General features: G+C 26.1%; 1 protein-coding gene across 1 annotated transcript; it reads left to right on the forward strand.

Annotated features, from left to right (window-relative positions):
* Positions 1-6,068: 6,068 nt before the first annotated feature.
* On the forward strand, positions 6,069-6,623 carry LOC136090378 (TNF receptor-associated factor 5-like). The gene has a single exon (XM_065816974.1). It carries the CDS (start codon positions 6,069-6,071, stop codon positions 6,621-6,623), a length of 555 nt encoding a protein of 184 aa, XP_065673046.1.
* Positions 6,624-21,648: the final 15,025 nt, after the last annotated feature.

A 21,648-nucleotide genomic window follows, 5' to 3' on the forward strand; every position in this document is an offset into this window, starting at 1 on the left:
TACAATAAGATATTTATTATTTGAATAAGTTACTTTAATAATTTGACCCTGTTTTAAACAATGCGACAAAGAAAAATCACCGTTTGCTTTACTATTAGCTTTGAATAGTGAAATAGAAAAATCTTCTAATTGTGGAAACGGATAAGCGTCTGCTGCGTAAGTTTCAAAAGTCATTTTTTATGTCTGCTTCTTCGAGTTGCCAAACGTTAAATGTCTCTTTAATAACATCAACAAAGTCTTCATATGTCATTTCAAATGTGGAACAAATGTGGTTGTTTTCACCATTAATAAAATCAATATGAGCTTTATTATTATCACGAGTTACTTTGATTTGTTTACTTCCATTAGTCGAAATACTAATTTAAAGTTGCCCTGGACTTGTTTTAAGATATCATCTGTTGTAAATGAATAAGTTTCTAAATTATTAAAGGATTCATAAAATTCGTTTAAACAAAGTTTTAAACTACATTTTTTTTTGTTTATTTAAAATGAATTTTTTTATTTCAAAAAAACCAAATTTATAGTACTTTTTTTAAAAAAAACAGAAAAAACACTATTAAATATTTTTTTTATCAATATATTTTTGGTATTTTATTGCCTACAAAAAAAACACCGTCATATATATGTGATATACTATATATTTTATTTAGTATGTCAAAATCCATGACAAAACCACCAAAAAACGTAGATATTTTTGAGTGTCCAGTATCTTTATTACCGCTGATGATTTCGGCAATCCCATTTTCATACTCGTACGTTAAAATATATTCTCCTCGAGAGCTTGTATCCGTTCTTAAATTCTTTAATTTGTCATTGCGTTTTTCCATATCTTTTAATAACCATAAAATTTCTTTAGAATTTTCTTGAACATATCGTCGAAATTTTTGTACAAAACATGGATTACAATACTTTTTTATGTGTGATTTTCTTCTCGCGTGTTTGCATATTTTTGAATTCATTTTTTGTAAGTAAACGTTTTACAGAGTTGAGCTTTTTTTATACATGTTTTTTAATCCGATTAAACTATTGTTTTAAACAAATCACCAATTAAAGGAATACCTCCTAATAGGTTACCAAGGAAACCTTTACCACGCTTTCCATAACTACGTTTTCGTCCTTTACCAATTAAAGAATGATAAGGTCTAGGATTAGCTTTCGATTTTCGATGAACAAAAATATATCTTTTAGCATTTCTATGTCCTCTATGTCTTATTTTTTTAAATAAATATTTCTGTGTTTATCGCGATCCACTTTTGTTAAAACAAAACGATATATTGGTTTTCCTACTCGATTCATTTCGCGATTTTGTTTATTATTTATATACTTGCTTTTCGTTTTTCGATAACACATCAGTGCTTTTCTACAATATTGACGCTTTATTTTTTTCAAATTTTTCTTAGCTCTTCTTTGTCTTAGAGTTCTTAGTTCTGTATTATTGGGATCGGTTAACTCGTTTTCATGAAAAGAGGTCCTATCAAAAAAAGCATCCCTATGAAAAGGCCATTTTCCATCTACTGTATATTTGGGTAATTTAGATGTATATTTAGGTCTCAAATTGGTTTTATTTGAAGGTGTTGAAAATAAATTCCGTCTTACAATCATACGGGAAAAATCAATATTATCTGCAGCCATTTTTGTCTTTTTTTTTGTCTTTAACTTTTTTGACTTTAACTTTTTTTTTGACTTTAACTTTTTTTTATATCTTTTTTTTTTACAAGATAAAAAACATAGTGTCACCCTGACACAACCTTACTTATTCTGTCTTTACTTTAACTTAGTAGGCCTACTTACTTGTGTTTTTTTCTTACAGTCTTTATATTTTATACGGCCGTATTTTTTTCTTACTTACTTACTTAGTCCTTACTTTACTTACTTAATCCTGCCTTAATCCTTAGCCTGCTTACTCACACACTCGTGCGCTCACTCGTTCTCACACACTCACACATTACTCGACGAGTATTTCTACCCACCGTGTTTACATATAACTTCCTAGACATTACTCGACGAGTATTTCTACCCACCGTGTTTACATATAACTTTTTAGACATTACTCGACGAGTATTTCTACCCACCGTGTTTACATATAACTTTCTAGACATTACTCGACGAGTATTTCTACCCACCGCGTTTACATTTAACTTTCTAAACTTTCTACTACCTTCAACGAGAGTCGAACCTACAACGGTCTAATGACATGGCGTTTAAAACAAAGTGCGGCGAGCGAATGCACTATGCTACGTCGACGTGTTGGTTCATAAAGTTTTGAATTTATTTAACATGTTATTATAACACTTTACGCAGAGTTTTTTTTCTTCGCAGAGTTTTTAAAAAGTTGTTTACTCAATATTTTAATCTTTTTAATCTTGTTCATAAAAGCGGCATTAAGAGTTTCTAAATTTAACTAGCATGACACAGCATTTTCTTTTCATTGAATAAAGTTGCATCACTTTAGCTTTTATTATTAAAATTTAATCTGTAGAGATTAAATTTTATACATAAAAAGCGTGTTTTTTGTTAACAAAATCAAAAATGGCAAAAACTTTTATCAAACGCTCTGTTAAAAAAACTAAATACTTTATGGACGATGAAGTTATTGCGAAAAAAATTAATTTTAAAGAAAATGAGCTAGAAATAAGTAGCGACGATGATCATGACGAACAAGAAGTAATAGTGATTGAAGACGACGAATTAGGGTTTACAGATGCAAATATTTTCGATGACGTTCATGATGAAATTCACTTCTTAATTAACAAACAGACAAACTTACAATTAAACACAGAGACAAAAACAGAAAATGAACAAGCATTAGAATTTTTAGAAGATTTAACTGAACTCAACTCAGCCGACAAACTACCACCAACTCAACCCCAAGAAATTAATATTGTTAAAAAAAAAGTAAGTTATTTTTTTAAATTATTATTTATAAATAAAAAATTACATTTTTTTAAGAATTTTTTAATTTTTTTTAGAAAACAATCAATAATAATAAAAAAATGAGAAGAAGACTGAGGAAACTTAAATATAATATTAATAAAACATTTCATTTAAAATTATAATTTTTTATATACAAATATATTATTTTTGTCTATTTTTTCGTCGTATGTTTGCTTCTTTTAATTGATGTTTAATATCGACATAAGATTCGGCAGTATGAACCCAGCGTTTTATTCTTTTACCAACTCTTCCAAGTTTACGATTTGTTTTATTATCTTTATAACGATGATTTGTTCTTCGTAAACACGATAATATTCTTTTACAATTGCTCGGTAAATACTGATTTTCAGTCTGTGTCGATGTTGAACTTTGTTTTGTACTTGTTTGTGTTTGAACTGCTTTTTTTGTTCTAGGAACTGTTGTTTTTGTACGTGCCATATTGACAGTGTTTAATGATCTAGGAGTACATCTTATTTTAGGCATTTTTATAAAAAATGTTTTTTTTTATATTTATAACTATATACTAAAAAAACAACATGGTATTTTTATATAAAAAACAACTCCTATTTTTTAGTAAAAAAAATGAAATACATAACCATAAATAAAGTACGTTATGAAGTTTTTCATGATGATTTTTTCAAAAACCACTACATTATTCAAAATGGGAAAAAAATCCCCTTCCATTATGTACAACCTTACTCAGCTGCATTAGGTAATTTTTTTAATATTTTTTTTTATAAAAATAATCAATTCTTTTTTTGTAAAAAACTTTTTTTTTCTTATAGATAAAAACATGGAAAAGCTTGATCGTTTTCTTGAGGGTGTTCAAGAAAGACACCAAATCACAAGAAATAGAGAAGTAGGTCCATCACATTGGGACTACTCTCCTCGTAAGTGGAACTTTTGATCCTTTTTTTTATTTATAAAAAAATATAAATAATTTTTTTAATATTCTCTCTGTCTTTTTTTTTAGAAAGTCCAGATCCGGAAAATTTAAAAATATGCACTTTGTAAATATACACTTTGTAAATATTGTATCATTTTTTTATATATCATTTTTTTAGAGTTTTATAAATGTAGTATCATATTGAACCATAAGACGAACCGTTGCATTAAAATAAGTTTGTAAAACTATTTTTTTTGTATATTTTTTTTAGTGAAAATAAATTTTTTGTAGTATTTTTTTTATTTTATTATTTTTTGTTTGAATTTTTTTTTAAAATTTTATATTAACTTTTTTTTAATAGCATAAAAAATGATCAAACCAATTATTAATATAATATCAAAAGAATTAAATCAACAATGGAAACCATTGGCAATCAATCTAGGGTTTAAAAGAAACGATATTAAGAAAATAAATCAACATTACATTAAAAACTTTGACAAAATAAAAAAATTTTTAATTCTTTTTGTATTCCAATATAAAGACAAAAGGAGAGCAATAAATCATATATATGCAATTTTATTATACTGGGAAAAAAACGACGACGATAAAGAACTTTTATATAAAATACAACAATGTAAATTATTTATATTGATTTATTTATATTAAATTTTTATATTTTTTTTTAGCAAATAAAATGAATTTTATGCAATTAAAACTAAAAATAGCTCATTGTTTACAATGGCAATGGGAATGTTTGGCAGAATATCTTGGTTTTAAAAAAAGAGAAATTATATGTATTCAGCAAGACTATCGAGACAGCAATGAGAGAATTCATAGATTGTTAAATTTAATTTATCAAAAACAGGGTACAGAAATACAAGCAGCACGTATTTTATACGATTCACTATGGTCTTGGTCAATGGATCTTTCAAGTGACAATCAAGAACTTTTAAATAATATAAATGAATGCATGTCAATAATACAAAACTTTATATTGCAATAATTTTTTTTTTTGTTTTCTTAGCAAAACTAATATATTAAAAAAAATGCATGATGTCAAAAAATGTGGATGGTAAGCATATTTTTTTTCTTTTTTTATATTTTTTTTTTAAATTTTTTTTATACATTTTTATTTTTTTCTCTTAGTTATGGAGAAAATATTAATGAAGAAACTATATGCTATCACGAGTTAATATTATCAAAAGAAGAAGAACAAGATTTGAAAGAAGTTATGGAAATGGAAGAGTTAACAGAAAAAGATTATGAAAAATATTTAGAACAATTAGTTCAAGAAATGGAAGATGAAGAAGAAACAGATTATATTGAAGAGCTAAAATCACAAATGATAGAAGAAGAAGTGGAAAAACAAGTGGAAGAAATAAAAAAAGAAATTGATGAAATCTTAGATGAAATGGATTGGGAACAATACGTTTTAGACGTTATTAATAAAATGGACAACTTACCGGAGCTTTATTTGTAATTTTTTTTATTTGTAAATATATCTTTTTTTCTTTTTTTTTAGACAACTAAAAAAACGAATAATAATGATGACTTTGAAGATATGTTTCCTGGATTTGGAGACGTTTTCGAAGAAAAAGAAAACACGCCAATAGAAAATATAACATTCAACGATATATTCAAAGAACCAGATATTGAAGATATTGAAACCAACCTCATTTATATTTTTATTCTTTTATTTGTTTTATTGAGTCATTTTATTTATTTGTTAATTCTTTTATGTTAAAAAAGATATGTATATTTTTTTTTATAGTTTTTATATAAATAAATGTTTTTTTTTCAGCAACTAATAAAAAAAATGGCAGACAACATATATCCTTGCTGTTTTTGTGACAAAGAATTTAGTGCAGAAGAACTTTTACAGCATCAAACAGATTGTTCTACAGAACAATACTCCCACGAATGTTTTACATGTAAAAAAAAGGTACAAGATTTGTTAAACCATGAATGTGATTATGAATTTCTAGATATACCAAAAATATGTTTTTTTTGTAATACCAAAATCGATGATCAAGATTATTATGAACACTCTGTCATCTGCTTTCGATATTATAAAGAACAACAAAATCGTTATTTGAACCAAATCATTCAAGACGAAAAGAAAAATTTAAGTTATATGAATCTTTCTATTAATCAAATCATGAATAAAATGAAGTCTTCAAGAAAAAGAAATTAAAAATCTAAAAGAAAATGACAAACTTCATCAAACCCAGCAGAAATAAACAAAGAAATGGCAGAATTAAAAAGTCTCTTTTATGACAACATGTTGGTTTTAGCAAATCAACAAGATACAGAACAACTCAAACAAGAAATAACAAAACTTTATCATATCGCAGAAGAAAATAGCACAGAATTCTTAGCTTTAAAAAAATCCATTCAACAACCTAAAGAAGTCAAGGTAATACAACACATTTTTAAAGACACGCAAATTATCAAACTTGATCAAATGAATCTCAGGCTATTATCAGATGAACCATTTTATACAGAACCCGTTTACACATCAGAAGGTTACCGTTATCGAATAAAAGTTTATACTCGAAGTACCGACATCAACAAACTAGCCATTTACTTTCAATTATTAAGAGGTGACCTGGACGATGCTTTAAAATGGCCTTTTACCAAAAATGTCAATATAACCTTGAGAGATAAAGATCAATTTTTTACTCGTACTACTACCAACAATAATTATCTTCAACTTTTAGACGATAGTTCTTTTGATAAACCTACCACTGAATATAATGTAGCTGTTGGTTATAAGAATTTTATTTCACACGAAGAACTATAACCATTTATTATTAACAATAATTTATTTATCACGATTACTATTGAATAAAATATTTTATGTAAAAAATGTATTTGTTCTATCATTGCTATTTTTTTAATATGTTTTTTTTTGTACTTTATCTAACATTATTAACCCTAATTTTTTTTTAGATTAACTAATAAAAAATGAACACAATTGAAATATTCAGAGAAATCAGTCTGGAACTAACCATTGCCAATGTCAAATCGATCAAATTTATGCTTAAAATACCTTTTGGAATCAAAGAAACTTTAAAAAATGGTTTGGACATGATAGCCTACTTTAAAGATAACACGATACAAAGCGAAAACGGACATATTTACGAAACATTAGAAAGCAAGTTAGAATATTTACTTTTATTATGTAAAGCAATTCATCGTAATGATATTGTCACTAAATATAAAAACAAAATTCCTCGACTACCTACCTATGAAGAAAGCATCGTTAAAAATTTACCACCTGTGTATTCACCACCGAACGCTGTATATCCAAGTGCAGTAATAGAAGCTAAACAAGAAGAACTATTTTATTTTTATAATCCTATACCAGAAGCTGAAGCACCTGAAAGTGCTCAAGAACCAGAATTTATCTAAAAACTTTTTTTAGGAAAAAATTATAGTTTTTTTTTACTTGTAAAACTATAATTTTTTCCCAAATTTTTTTATAGTATTAACTCAACTTGTAAACTTTTTTTTTTTTAGACAACTAATTAAAAAAAAAGGGAAGCAACTGGGGTAATATTGGAAGAATACTTGATAAAGAAAAAACTTCACTTCGCTACTTTTTACAAAAACTTCATAAACATATGGCACGAGAAAAAAAGTTTATAGAAATAGACAAAGAAACAAAAAGAGCTAGTCATTATTTAGAAAACATTTATTCTTACTTTGATAACTTTCAACAACAAACACTCATCTGGTTTAGTCCAGAAGAACGACATTTTTCTTATTATCTTTTTGACTTTGATGATTTGACATTGGATAAAACAAACAAATTTGTCCACGAAAATCAATCCCAACTCACTTTGAAAGATTTGTGTAAAAGAAGATTGGCACAAGAACGAATCCAATTTGAATTTGATCAATTGCGAGAAAAAATTGTTTGTTTATTCGATAAAACCAAACTACCACTCACCAAATGGAAAGATCGAGATAATATTCGATTATTGTTTTACACCTATTATAAAATATATATTTATTATCAAATACCTTTTATAAGTAAACGTTTATCATTTTTTTATCTTCAAAGACGATATCTTTATACTTTATTTCATTTACTTTTCACAGAAATATCCTGTTTTGCTGATCCACGTAAAAAGCTGGAAATACATTTAATACGAAAATTATATCGTTTAATTATGGAATATATAAGTTGGTCCCAAGAACAATATTTTTATACTACTGAACCTTGTTTTATTCATTTTAATATTGTAAATCAATTTTTTTAATTCTTTTTTAGTTAACTAATAAAAGAAATGCAACGAAGCAAACGCTTTTATGAATACGACATTATCCACATTGTTAGTTGGTTTACATCCGAAACAAAAAATAACATGGATGGAGACTTGAAAACGTTAAAAGAATTATGTAAAAGAAAATTGGCAATTAGAAGAATTAAAATCGAATTTGAATTTTTAAAAGATCAGCTTGGAGATTTATATTTTTGTTATGATGAAAACAATTCTTTTTATATTTGTGACTTTTTTAATATTTGTGAATTTAGTTCTGTATTCAATCATAATTTATTTTATTGGATACAAAGAAAAATTATATATTCTTTATACGAAATGTTTAGATCACACTATAATAATCATTATATTAAAAATGAAGAACTTGATTTTTTTTATAATTGTATTAGAAAATACATTCAATGGGCAATAGATCAATATTATTATATTTGCGAAAATAATTTTGTACATTATAAAAATAATATTTTATAATTATAGACAAACTAACAAAAAAATGAAAAGTGGATACAGAAATAGAAAACCGAACAAAAAAGTAAAAAAACAAATGAAAGGTATATATTTTTTTTCTGTATTTTTTTTCGTTTTTATCATTAAATTTTTTATTCAACTTTTTTTTTTTTTTTACAGCCATGTACGTCGACTATTTTAAACTCCAGAAACATTCTTTATCACATTCAAATTCTGTTAACCAACGTTACTTTTGTTTGAAAAAATGTGGCGTATGTCAAAGTTGCCAACTTCAAAAAAAATAATTTTTTGTATTTTTTTTTATTTAGAAATATATATATTTTATCCCATTTTTTTTTTGTGATTTTTTTATTTCTTATTTTTTTTTCTTTTTTTATACCACTTTTTACTAACATTTTCTTTTTTTTTAGATATAAATAAAAAAAATATAAATAATAATGATGGTGAAAACTGGGAGATGGATCTTACTGCTCTTTCCTTCGAATTTCAATCACCAAAGTTAAAATAATAAAGACCTTATAAAGGCTTGGACTTTGAGAAGTGTTTAAAGCAAGAATTACAAAATATAAACAATAAAAAAAACGAAACAATAGAAGAGTCATATGACACCCCCCCCCCCATACCAAGAACAATGGATTTGTGAAGCCGCCCCTCCCCCACTTGAATTAAATAAAAAATTTTATTATGATTAATTTTGTAAATATTTATCACGGTTAGTTTTTTTGTAAATATATTTTTATAAATAAATTTTTTTTTTTTAGCTAATTAATAAAATGTGTGAAAAATGCAATTGTACTGTTAAAAGCACAATCGAATTAACAGCTGAAGAAGTACTTTTTGTCTTGAAGTCTGCAGAACAATATAAAAAAACATTCTTTGAAGAAGTCAACATTTTTAATCACTATGTCACCATTGGAAAACGATTTCATCCAGAAATAACGTTTGAAAATTATGTCAAAAAAAACTATCCCATTTTCAGAGAGGAAAAAAATCTATATTGTAACCTATTTTTTTAACTGTAACAGTTTTTTTTTAAATAAAATTTTTTTGACACCTATTCTTTTTTTCTGCACGCATGCGCATGCGCAGCATTCTTAGAGACCAGGAAACTTTTTTTATACCGTTCATTACTTAAATCCCCTCGGTTCAAGACTCTTGTACCTCGGACACCTTGCAACTCCTCGGTTTATTGTTTTTATTTCAACTTTTGTTCCACTCGGACGGACGGCGTCGTCTAACGACAAGAATTGTAACATACAATATCATCATCTGCACAAATAGTCTTTATTTATTATGCTTTTGCTATTTATACTAAAAAGTCAATTTGGAAATAGTTATCAAAAACAATTTTTACATTCTCTAAATACTGGTCTTTAAAAGTTTAAAATATTGACTTAGGATGATTTACCCAGTAATGTCAAATTTGAAATAAGAACAGCAGAATCAATTTTGAATAGTTATTTTTTTATTTTTTAATGAGCTAGTTAAGACATAAAAGGCGATTAAATATATATGGTAGACATATTGCTTGCCTTAACGAGATGATTCAAAAGAACAAAAAACAATGAATTTTTTCAATCTCAGTTTTCAGCAAAAAAAAAAGTTTTGTTAGTCAATAACAATTTTTTTTTAACTAGAAGTCTTCATTTGTTCAACTACCTTAAATTATAAAAAAACCCATTGAAAAGTAAAGGCTATTTACAGATTAGGCTGAGCGGTCGAAGCGAGGTGAAAGATGCATCTATTTTAGGTAATTAATGTAATTAATTTTATATTTTGAAGTATTTTACCAAATTAAGATTTGTAATTAAAAAAAAGTATAGACTACTAAGGTGTTTGGAAAAAAAAGAATATTAAAAGAAAAGAAAAATCAGTTTTTAAGTACTTTGAAGTATGCTATTTCGACAAGGATTATGTCTACCATATATGTTTACGTGATTAACGCCATAGAAACAAAAACTGTCATAGTGGTCTCTGAAGTTTTTATTTAAAAACAATTTAACGAACTCGAATTAACTCTGTAGATTTTTTAGTTGAATCTGATATAAAAAATTTTGAAGAAAACCTTTTTAAACAACGTAAGATAAACGTTTCAAACCCATCATTTTTCAGATTCTTTTATATATTATCTTCTTTTAAATTAGTAGAAATCCAATTATATTTATTAATGAATGTGATTCCATTCAATAAGGATTGATTTAAAATACAAATATCATGGTCAAAGCAGGCTAAAGCTAATTTATATTAGACAGATTTATGTTTCTAAACAATTTTCTTAAAGGATTTCTTATATTGAAACATATTTAGGATAAGTGAAAATAAATAAGCATCTTTGCTAATAATATTAACTATTTTGACCTGTCTTTGGTTAATTTTGCAATCATTTTTCTTTCATAAAGGAAATTCTCAATCTTTTCCTAAAATTGATAATATATAACATTACAAAATTACAATACATAAATGAAAATAATCTTTGATTATGTGAGGCAAAGGAGATAGGTTGATAAAATAATGTTTTCAAAAAATAAGCTGAATAAAAATCTTATTTTAGAAAGTATATATAACGACATTTTATTTAACTAACTTCAGCCTAATGTTTATAAGCAGGCCCCATTTGCATTAGAGCGATTTCTGTATGACTATATGGTTCCCTTTTTTTTGAATTTAATATATATTATAAAATTTATATACTATTTAAATATTATAAAAACAAAAACACATGTTTCACATTTCGATAGTTACTCTGCACAACTGTTCTTTATTTATTATGCGTTTGCTATTTATACTAAAAAGTCAATTCGGAAATAGTTATTAAAAACAATTTATACACTCTCTCAATACTTGACTTTGAAAGTTTAAAAAAATGACTTAGGATGATTTACCCAGTAATGTCAAATTTGAAATAAGAACAGCAGAATCAATTTTGAATAGTTATTATTTTTTTTTTTAATGAGCTAGTTAAGACATAAAAGGCGATTAAATATATACGGTAGACATATTGCTTGCCTTAACGAGATGATTCAAAAGAACGAAAAACAATGAATTTTTTTAATCTTATTTTTCAGCAAAAAAAAAGTTTTGTTAGTCTATAACTATTTTTTTCTAACTAGAAGTTGTCATTTGTTCAACTATCTTAAATTATAAAAATACCCATTGAAAAGTAAAGGCTATTTATAGATTAGGCTGTGCGGTCGAAGGGAGGTTAAAGATGTATCTATTTTAGGTAATTAATGTAATTAATTTTATATTTTGAAGTATTTTACCAAATTAAGATTTGTAATTAAAAAAAAGTATAGACTACTAAGGTGTTTGGAAAAAAAAGAATATTAAAAGAAAAGAAAAATTAGTTTTTAAAGTACTTTGAAGTATGCTATTTCGACAAGGATTATGTCTACCATATATGTTTACGTGATTAACGCCATAGAAACAAAAACTGTCATAGTGGTCTCTGAAGTTTTCATTGAGACACAATTTGACGAAATCGAATTAAATCTGTTGATGTTTAAGTTGAATCTGATATAAAAAACTTTGAAGAAAACTTTTTTAAACAACGTAAGATAAACGTTTTAAACCCATCATTTGTCAGATATTTTTATATATTATCTTCTTTTAAATTAGTAGAAATCCAATTATATTTGTTAATGAATGTGATTCCATTCAATAAGGATTGATTTAAAACACAAATATCATGGTCAAAGCAGGCTAAAGCTGTTTTATATTATATAGATTTATGTTTCTGAACAACTTTCTTAAAGGATTTTTTATATTGAAACATATTTAGGATAAGTGAAAATAAATAAGCATCTTTGCTAATAATATTAACTATTTTGACCAGTCTTGGGTTGATTTTGCAATCAATTTTCTTTCATAAAGGAAAGTCTCAATCTTTTCCTAAAATTGATAATATATAACATCACAAAATTACAATACATAAGTGAAAATAATCTTTGATTATGTGAGGCAAAGGAGATAGGTTGATAAAATAATGTTTTCAAAAAATAAGCTGAATAAAAATCTTATTTTTGAAAGTATATATAACGACATTTTATTTAACTAACTTCAGCCTAATGTTTATAAGCAGGCCCTATTTGCATTAAAGCGATTTCTGTATGACTATATGGTTCCCTTTTTTTTGAATCTAATATACAGTCTTGGCCATAAGTTTGGAACCGATGAATTTTTTTCTCATAGGAACGTTTCTATGACGCCTACGGCATTTAACTGCTGCAGCATCGTGTTTATGCAGCATCAGTTGCATAGTTAAATGCCTTTGCGACTTCTTAATCGTTGCAAAACGTGAATCGTGTAACTTTACACCGCAGCAGAGCATCGTGAACAATATGACCCTTATTAAGCTGCATTATACACTGTTCAATGCCTAAACTATCGTTCCCTTGAACTAATGTTTACCTGAACTAATATTCGGTTGAACTAATGTTGAAATATACTTACTTATATTAACAAACTATACATTATATTTTAATCAATTAATTAGCTGATTTACATATATATTAACTGCATATCAGTGCGAAAGGTAAGGCTTAACTTCTTATAAGTATAAAATTAATTAATTTATCCTTTTATTGTTATATAAGAAGTAAAAATATGCAAATAAATCGCTTTATTTGTATAAATGTTTGCAAATTATCATTCAATAATATATACTATTCATAAAAATAGATCTATTAATTTATAATTATTTATATTATTAGCAGTAAGTATTCTACATTAACATGTACAGTGCGTAAAATGACTAGAAGTATTGAATTGTCGAAGGAGAAAAGGGCACAGATGATGATCCTACACCAGCAGAATTATTCTCACAGTAAAATAGCTGGTATACTGCACATATCTAAGTCTGCTGTCACCAAAGGCATTGCAAGAGCAAAGCAGTTGGGCACTCTGGAATCCAGAAAGAGGTCTGGACGACCTCGCATAACTTCTGCCACAACGGATCGGGTGATACATCGGCTTGCTGCTGCAAATCCAACATGGTCATCTCTCCAGATAGCAGTAAATTCATCACTTCCTGCCAGTACAAGAACAATCAGAAGACGCCTTTTGAAGGAATTCAAGCTGCCATCATGTCGTCCAGCAAAGAAAGCCATGTTAAGTAAAAAGAATATCCGTGACCGCTTGACATTCTGTCGCAAGTACAAAGACTGGACTGCACAAGACTGGAAAAAAACTATGTTTTCAGATGAGTCAACTTTTTCTCAGTTTGCCTCATATATGAGACATGTCAGGAGACCTGCAAAACAAAGATACAACATCAGGTATGTTGTTCCCACTGTGAAGCAGGCGCCTACCGTTATGGTGTGGGCAAGTTTCTCGGCATCAGGTCGAGGTGGCATATGGTTCATGCCAAAGAATACAACCATCAATGCTCAAGTTTACCTTGGGATATTAAAGGAAAAGTTGAACACTCACATGAACATTCTGAAATGTAAGGTATTTCAGCATGATGGTGCACCCTGCCACAGAGCAGCAGTTGTAACCAACTGGCTAAGACAGACACATATCGAAGTCTTGGGTCCATGGCCTGGCTCAAGTCCTGACCTAAACCCAATAGAAAACATGTGGACAATGATTAAGCAGAAGGTTGCTGCCACAAATCCAACGTCAGAGAAGTCTCTGATTGATGCCATCAAGCGTGTATGGACAACTGCCATAACCCCAGAATACTGCGCGAAATTGTCCGATTCAATGCCAGCGAGAATAGCAGCAGTACTGGGTGCCAAAAGACATTATTCAAAATACTGATACCATTTTTTACATGACAGAATATTTACTTGTATATAATATTTAATATAAAAATGATTTCAAAAGTTTTTGTTGATATTTTGGGTATAAAAAGTGTAATTATATCAAAAAACCTAATCGGTTCCAAACTTATGGCCAAGACTGTATATTATAAAATTTATATACTATTTAAATATTATAAAAACAAAACCACATGTTTCACATTTCGATAGTTACTCTGCACAACTGTTCTTTATTTATTATGATTTTGCTATTTATACTAAAAAGTCATCAGATTTATGTTTCTGAACAATTTTCGTAAAGGATTTCTTATATTGAAACATATTTAGGATAAGTGAAAATAAATAAGCATCTTTGCAAATAATATTAACTATTTTGACCTGTCTTTGGTTGATTTTGCAATCATTTGTCTTTCATAAAGGAAATTCTCAATCTTTTCCTAAAATTGATAATATATAACATTACAAAATTACAATACATAAGTAAAAATAATCTTTGATTATGTGAGGCAAAGGAGATAGGTTGATAAAATAATGTTTTTAAAAAATAAACTGAATAAAATTCTTATTTTTGAAAGTATATATAACGACATTTTATTTAACTAACTTCAGCCTGATGTTTATAAGCAGGCCCCATTTGCATTTGAGCGATTTCTGTATGACTTTATGGTTCCCTTTTTTTTGAATTTAAATATATTATAAAATTTATATACTATTTAAATATTATAAAAACAAAAACACATGTTTCACATTTCGATAGTAATTCTGCACAACTGTTCTTTATTTATAATGCTTTTGCTATTTATACTAAAAAGTCAATTCGGAAATAGTTATCAAAAACAATTTTTGCATTCTCTAAATACTGGTCTTTAAAAGTTTAAAGCATTGACTTAAGATGATTTACCCAGTAATGTCAAATTTGAAATAAGAACAGCAGAATCAATTTTGAATAGTTATTTTTTTTTTTTTTAATGAGCTAGTTAAGACATAAAAGGCGATTAAATATATATGGTAGACATATTGCTTGCCTTAACGAGATGATTCACAAGAACGAAAAACAATAAATTTTTTCAATCTTAGTTTTCAGCACAAAAAAAAGTTAAGTTAGTCTATAACTATTTTTTTTTAACTAGAAGTCTTCATTTATTTAACTGTCTTAAATTATAAAAATACCCATTGAAAAGTAAAGGCTATTTATAGATTAAGCTGTGCGGTCGAAGCGAGGTTAAAGATGCATCTGTTTTAGGTAATTAATGTAATTAATTTTATATTTTGAAGTATTTTACTAAATTAAGATTTGTAATTAAAAAAAAGTATAGACTACTAAGGTGTTTGGAAAAAAAAGAATATTAAAAGAAAAGAAAAATCAGTTTTTAAGTACTTTGAAGTATGCTATTTCGACAAGGATTATGTCTACCATATATGTTTACGTGATTAACGCCATAGAAACAAAATTTGTCATAGTGGTCTCTGAAGTTTTTATTTAGAAACAATTTGACGAAATCGAATTAACTCTGTAGATTTTTTAGTTGAATCTGATATAAAAAATTTTGAAGAAAACCTTTTTAAACAACGTAAGATAAACGTTTTAAACCCATCATTTTTCAGATTCTTTTATATATTATCTTCTTTTAAATTAGTAGAAATCTAAATAGTATTATTAATGAATGTGATTCCATTCAATAAGGATTGATTTAAAATACAAATATCATGGTCAAATTAGGCTAAAGCTATTTTATTTTAAACAGATTTATGTTTCTGAACAATTTTCTTAAAGGATTTGTTATATTGAAACATATTTAGGATAAGTGAAAATAAATAAGCATCTTTGCAAATAATATTAACTATTTTGACCTGTCTTTGGTTGATTTTGCAATCATTTGTCTTTCATAAAGGAAATTCTCAATCTTTTCCTAAAATTGATAATATATAACATTACAAAATTACAATACATAAGTGAAAATAATCTTTGATTATGTGAGGCAAAGGAGATAGGTTGATAAAATAATGTTTTCAAAAATTAAGCTGAATAAAAATCTTATTTTAGAAAGTATATGTAACGACATTTTATTTAACTAACTTTAGCCTAATGTTTATAAGCAGGCCCCATTTGCATTAGAGCGATTTCTGTATGACTATATGGTTCCCATTTTTTTTAATTTAATATATATATTAAAATTTATATACTATTTAAATATTATAAAAACAAAAACACATGTTTCACATTTCGATAGTAACTCTGCACAACTGTTCTTCATTTATTATGCTTTTGCTATTTATACTAATAAGTCAATTCGGAAATAGTTATTAAAAACAATTAATACATTCCCTAAATATTAATTAATGTTCACCTAATCCTTGAGTCCTAAAATTTTCTTCCTTCTACAAAATAGTCTTTACATTCATTTATGATTCTTACCTACTGACATCATGTACAATCTACTTCTATTTTCACATCTCCCAGATCTACGTGACTGGACGGCTCCGTTGGTCACTTTTTGTGACCATTTTGTCGCATAAACAAACAAATTATTATACTTATATGTATTAACATATTTGCTTATATTTACACCACGCGCATCCTTTACCACCCTCATGAGATCTCTAAGAATGTTGGAGCTGTATTAAAAACTGGGATAGGAATTGGGATTATTATTTTTTATAAAGGTAATTTTTAATCATTTTCTATAATTGATGATATATAACATCACAGAATTGCAATACCAAAGTGAAAATAATATTTGATTATGTGAGGCAAACGCAATAAGTTGATAAAATAATGTTTTCGAATAATACGCTGAATAAAAATCATATTATAGAAAGTATATATAACGACTTTTTATTTAACATACTTCAGCCGAATGTTTATAAGCTGGCCCCATTTCTATTAGAGCAATTTCTGTTTGACTGTAAGGTTCCATTTTTTTTGAATTTAATATATATTATAAAATTTATATACTATTTAAATATTATAAAAACAAAAACATATGTTTCACATTTCGATAGTAACTCGGCGCAACTGTTATTTATTTATTATGCTTTTGCTATTCATACTAGAAAGTCAATGCAGAAAAATTTATTAAAAACAATTTACACATTTACTAAATATTGGACTTGAAAAGTTTGAAATAGTAACTTAATATGACTCTCCCAGTAATGTTAAATTTGAAACAAGAACAGCAGATCCAATTTTGTATAGTTATTTCTTTTTATTATTTTATTCGAGATTTTTAAGACTTAATATGCGATAAAATATATATGGTAGACATATGGCTTGCCTAAACTTCATGAGTCAAAAGAACGAAAAACAATATTTTTTTTCAATCCTTTTTTTTTATAAAAATGTTAAATTTAAAATAAGAACAGTAGAACCAATTTTGCATAGTTATATATATATATATTTTATTTTAGATAGTTAAGACTTAATACGCAATAAAATATATATATTAGACATATGGCTTGCCTAAACGTCAAGATTCAAAAGATCGAAAAACAATGATTTTTTTTTATCTCAATTTTTATTTTAAAAAAGATTTAGTTAGTCTGTAACTATTTATTTTTAATTAATAATCTCCATTTGTTTAATAATCTTCAAATATAAAAATACCTATTGAAAAGAAAAGGCTATTTATAAATTAGGTTGTGCTGACGAAGTGAGGTTAAAGATGTATCTATTTTGCGTAATTAATGTAATTAACTTTATATCTTGAGGTATTTTACTAAATTAAAACTTATAATAAAAAAAAAGTATAGACTACTAAAGTGTTTGGAAAAAAGGAATATCAAAAGAAAAGAAAAATCAGTTTTTAAGCACTTTGAAGTATGCTATATAAACAAGGCTTATGTCTACCATATACGTTTATGTGATTAACACCTTTAACATAAAAACTGTCACAGTCGTTTTTAAAGTTTTTATTGAGGACTAATTTGACAAATTGAATTAACTTTGTAGATTTCTTAGTTGAACCACATATGAAAAAATTTTATACATTCACAAAATATTGGACTTCAAAAGTTTTTATACATTTACTAAATATTGGACTTCAAAAGTTTGAAATAGTAACTTAAAATGACTTTCCCAGTAATGACAAATTTGAAATAAGAACAGCAGAACAAATTTTGCATAGTTATTTCTTTTATTAATTTATTTGAGATAGTTAAGTCCTAATAGGCGATAAAATATATATAGTACACATATGGCTTGCATAAACGCCATGATTCAAAAGAACAAAAAACAATAATTTATTTTAATCTTAAATTTTATTAAAACAAAGATTTTGTTAGTTTTTAACTGTTATTTTTTAAGTAATAATCTACATTTGTTAAACTATCTTAAAATATAAAAATACCCATTGAAAAGAAAAGGCCATTTATAAAATAGGTTGTGCTGTCGAAGTGATGTTAAAGATGTATTTATTTTGCGTAATTATTGTAATTAATTTTATATTATGAGGGACTTTACTAAATCAAGATTGATTATTAGAAAAAAGTATAGACTAAAAAAGTGTTTGGATAAAATCGATTAGTAGGAGAAAAAAAAATCAGTTTTTGAGTACTTAGAACTTTAACGAAATTAAATTAACTCTGTAGATTTCTCAGTTCAACCGTATCTAAAAAACTTTTAAGAAAACCATTTTAAACAACTTCGGATAATCGTTTCAAACAAATCATTTGTCAGATACTTTTATATATTATCGTCTTCTACATTAGAAGAAATCCAATTTTATTTAAATTAATGAATGTAATTCTATTTAATAAGGATTGAATAATAACACAAATATCATGTTCAAATTAGGCTTAAGCTATTTTATATATCGGTAGTGGTGTAGTCGTAAAGCGCTTGCTTCATGAGCGAGAGGTTCTGAGTTCGTTATAACAACCACGTCCCTCCGCGCAGCGGCTTTGTTCGTCAAGGATCGTGTTTCGGAGTTATAGAGTTAAGAGAAGGTTATAACCACAACTAAGTAGCCTCCTCATCTGTATTGGCTTTCTGGATCTTGATGGGTGAAACAACAAACAAAAACAAAAAAAAATATTACTTAGATGTTTGTTTCTGAACAATTTCTTTAAAGAATTTCTTATATTGAACCATATTTAGAATAAGTGAAAATAAATAAGCATCTTTGCTAATAATATTAACTACTTTGACCTGCCTTTGGTTGATTTAACAATCATTTGTCTTTTATTAAGGTATTTTGAAATTGTTTCCTAAAATTGATAATATATAACATCACAAAATTACAATACCTAACTGAAAATAATCTTTGATTATGTAAGGCAAACGCAATGAGTTGCTAATATAATGTTTTTAAATAATAAGCTGAATAAAACTCTTATTTTTGAAAGTATAATTAACGACTTTTTATTTAACTAACTTCAGTCTAATGTTTATGAGCCATTAGTATAGGAGCGATTTCTGTATGACTATAAGGTTCTTTTTTTTTCGAATTTAATATATATTATAAAATTTATATACTATTTTAATATATTAAAAATAACAACATATGTTTTAGGTTTGGATAATGACTTTTCACAACTGTTATTTATTATAATGCTTTTGCTATTCATACTAGAAAGTCAATTTAGTAATAGTTATCAAAAACAATTTAGACATTCCTAAATATTGGAGTTTAAATGTTTAAAATAGTGACTTAAAAGAGGTTAGAGATGTATCTATTTAGCGTAATTAATGTTTTTATTATTATATTTTGAGGTATTTTACCTAATTAGAGTTTATAATTGAAATAAAGTATAGATTACTAAAGTGTTTTAATAAAAACGAATATTAGAATAAAAGAAAAATCAGTTTTTGAGTACTTTTAACTTTAACGAAATTAACTATGTAGATTTCTCAATTAAACCGTAACTGATAAAGTTTTTAAGAAAACCTTTTTCAACAACTTAAGATAATCGTTTCAAACCCATAATTTGTTAGATACTTTGATGTATTATCTTCTTTTAAATTAGATGGAATCCTATTTTATTTTTATCAATTAATTGATGTGATTCCATTCAATAGGGATTGATTTTAAACACAAATATCATGGTCAAGTTAGGCCGGTATGAAAAACTGGAACTGAAAATGTTTTTAATCATTTGTCAGATACTTTTATGTATTACCTTCTTTTGAATTAGTAGCAATCCAATTTTATTTAAATCAATTATTGAATGTGATTCCATTCAATAAGGATTGATAAAATCAGTTAAGAAAAGAAAAATCAGTTTTTAAGTACTTTTAACTTTAACGAAATTGAATTTACTATGTTGATTTCGTAACTGAAAAAGTTTTTAAGAAAACCTTATTAAACAAGTTAAGATAATCGTTTCAAACTCATCATTTATCAATAACTTTTATGTATAATCTTCTTTTAAATTAGTAGAAATCCAATTTTATTTAAATCAATTAATGAATAAATAAATGTGATTCCAATCAATAAGGATTGATAAAATCAGTTAAGAAAGGTTAAACAAAATCAGTTAAGAAATAAAATATTAGTTTTTGAGTACTTTGAACTTTAACGAAATTGAATTAACTCTGTAGATTTCTCAGTTGAATTGGATCTTAATAATTTGTAAAAAAACCTTTTTAAACAACTTAAGATAATCGTTTTAAACCCATCATTTGTCAGATACTTTTATATTTTAACTTCTTTTAAATTAGTAGAAATTTAATTTTATTTAAATTAAAGAATGTGATTTCACATCAGATTAATATGTAAATTAGGTAACAAAAGTGCAGCAAGAAATAGGGTTACTGCAACATTATATTTTTATTTAACTGTCCAAAACTGACAAATGCTAAAAATTAATTGTCTGCAAAGTTAATTTAAGTTCGAAATGAGAATGGGTCTGTAAAAAATCTTTAAAAACTTTCAGCAAGTTATTACTTATATATTTATTTATATGTATTTATATATATATATTAATAAATATTTATATATATAAATATATATAAGTTTATGATTATAAATATATATATATATATATATATATATATATATATATATATATATATATATATATATATATATATCTATATATATATATATATATATATATGTATATATATATATGTACATGTACACATATATATTTATTTTCAAATTGGAAAATGAAATGATTTTTTTATGACAATTAAATTTTCCATGACTCATCATTAACTGTTTTAAAAATCAACTCAAGTAAAATATTTAGTACTTGCCATGCATTCAACAGTTGCCATTTGGTTAATTATGCTAATTAAAAATATAACTTTAAACAACTCACTTTAATTAGTACATGATCTAAGGTAATGGTTTCAGTTTCTGCC

This window comes from Hydra vulgaris, chromosome 13 (genome assembly GCF_038396675.1).
Source record: "Hydra vulgaris chromosome 13, alternate assembly HydraT2T_AEP".
Lineage (NCBI taxonomy): Eukaryota > Metazoa > Cnidaria > Hydrozoa > Anthoathecata > Hydridae > Hydra > Hydra vulgaris.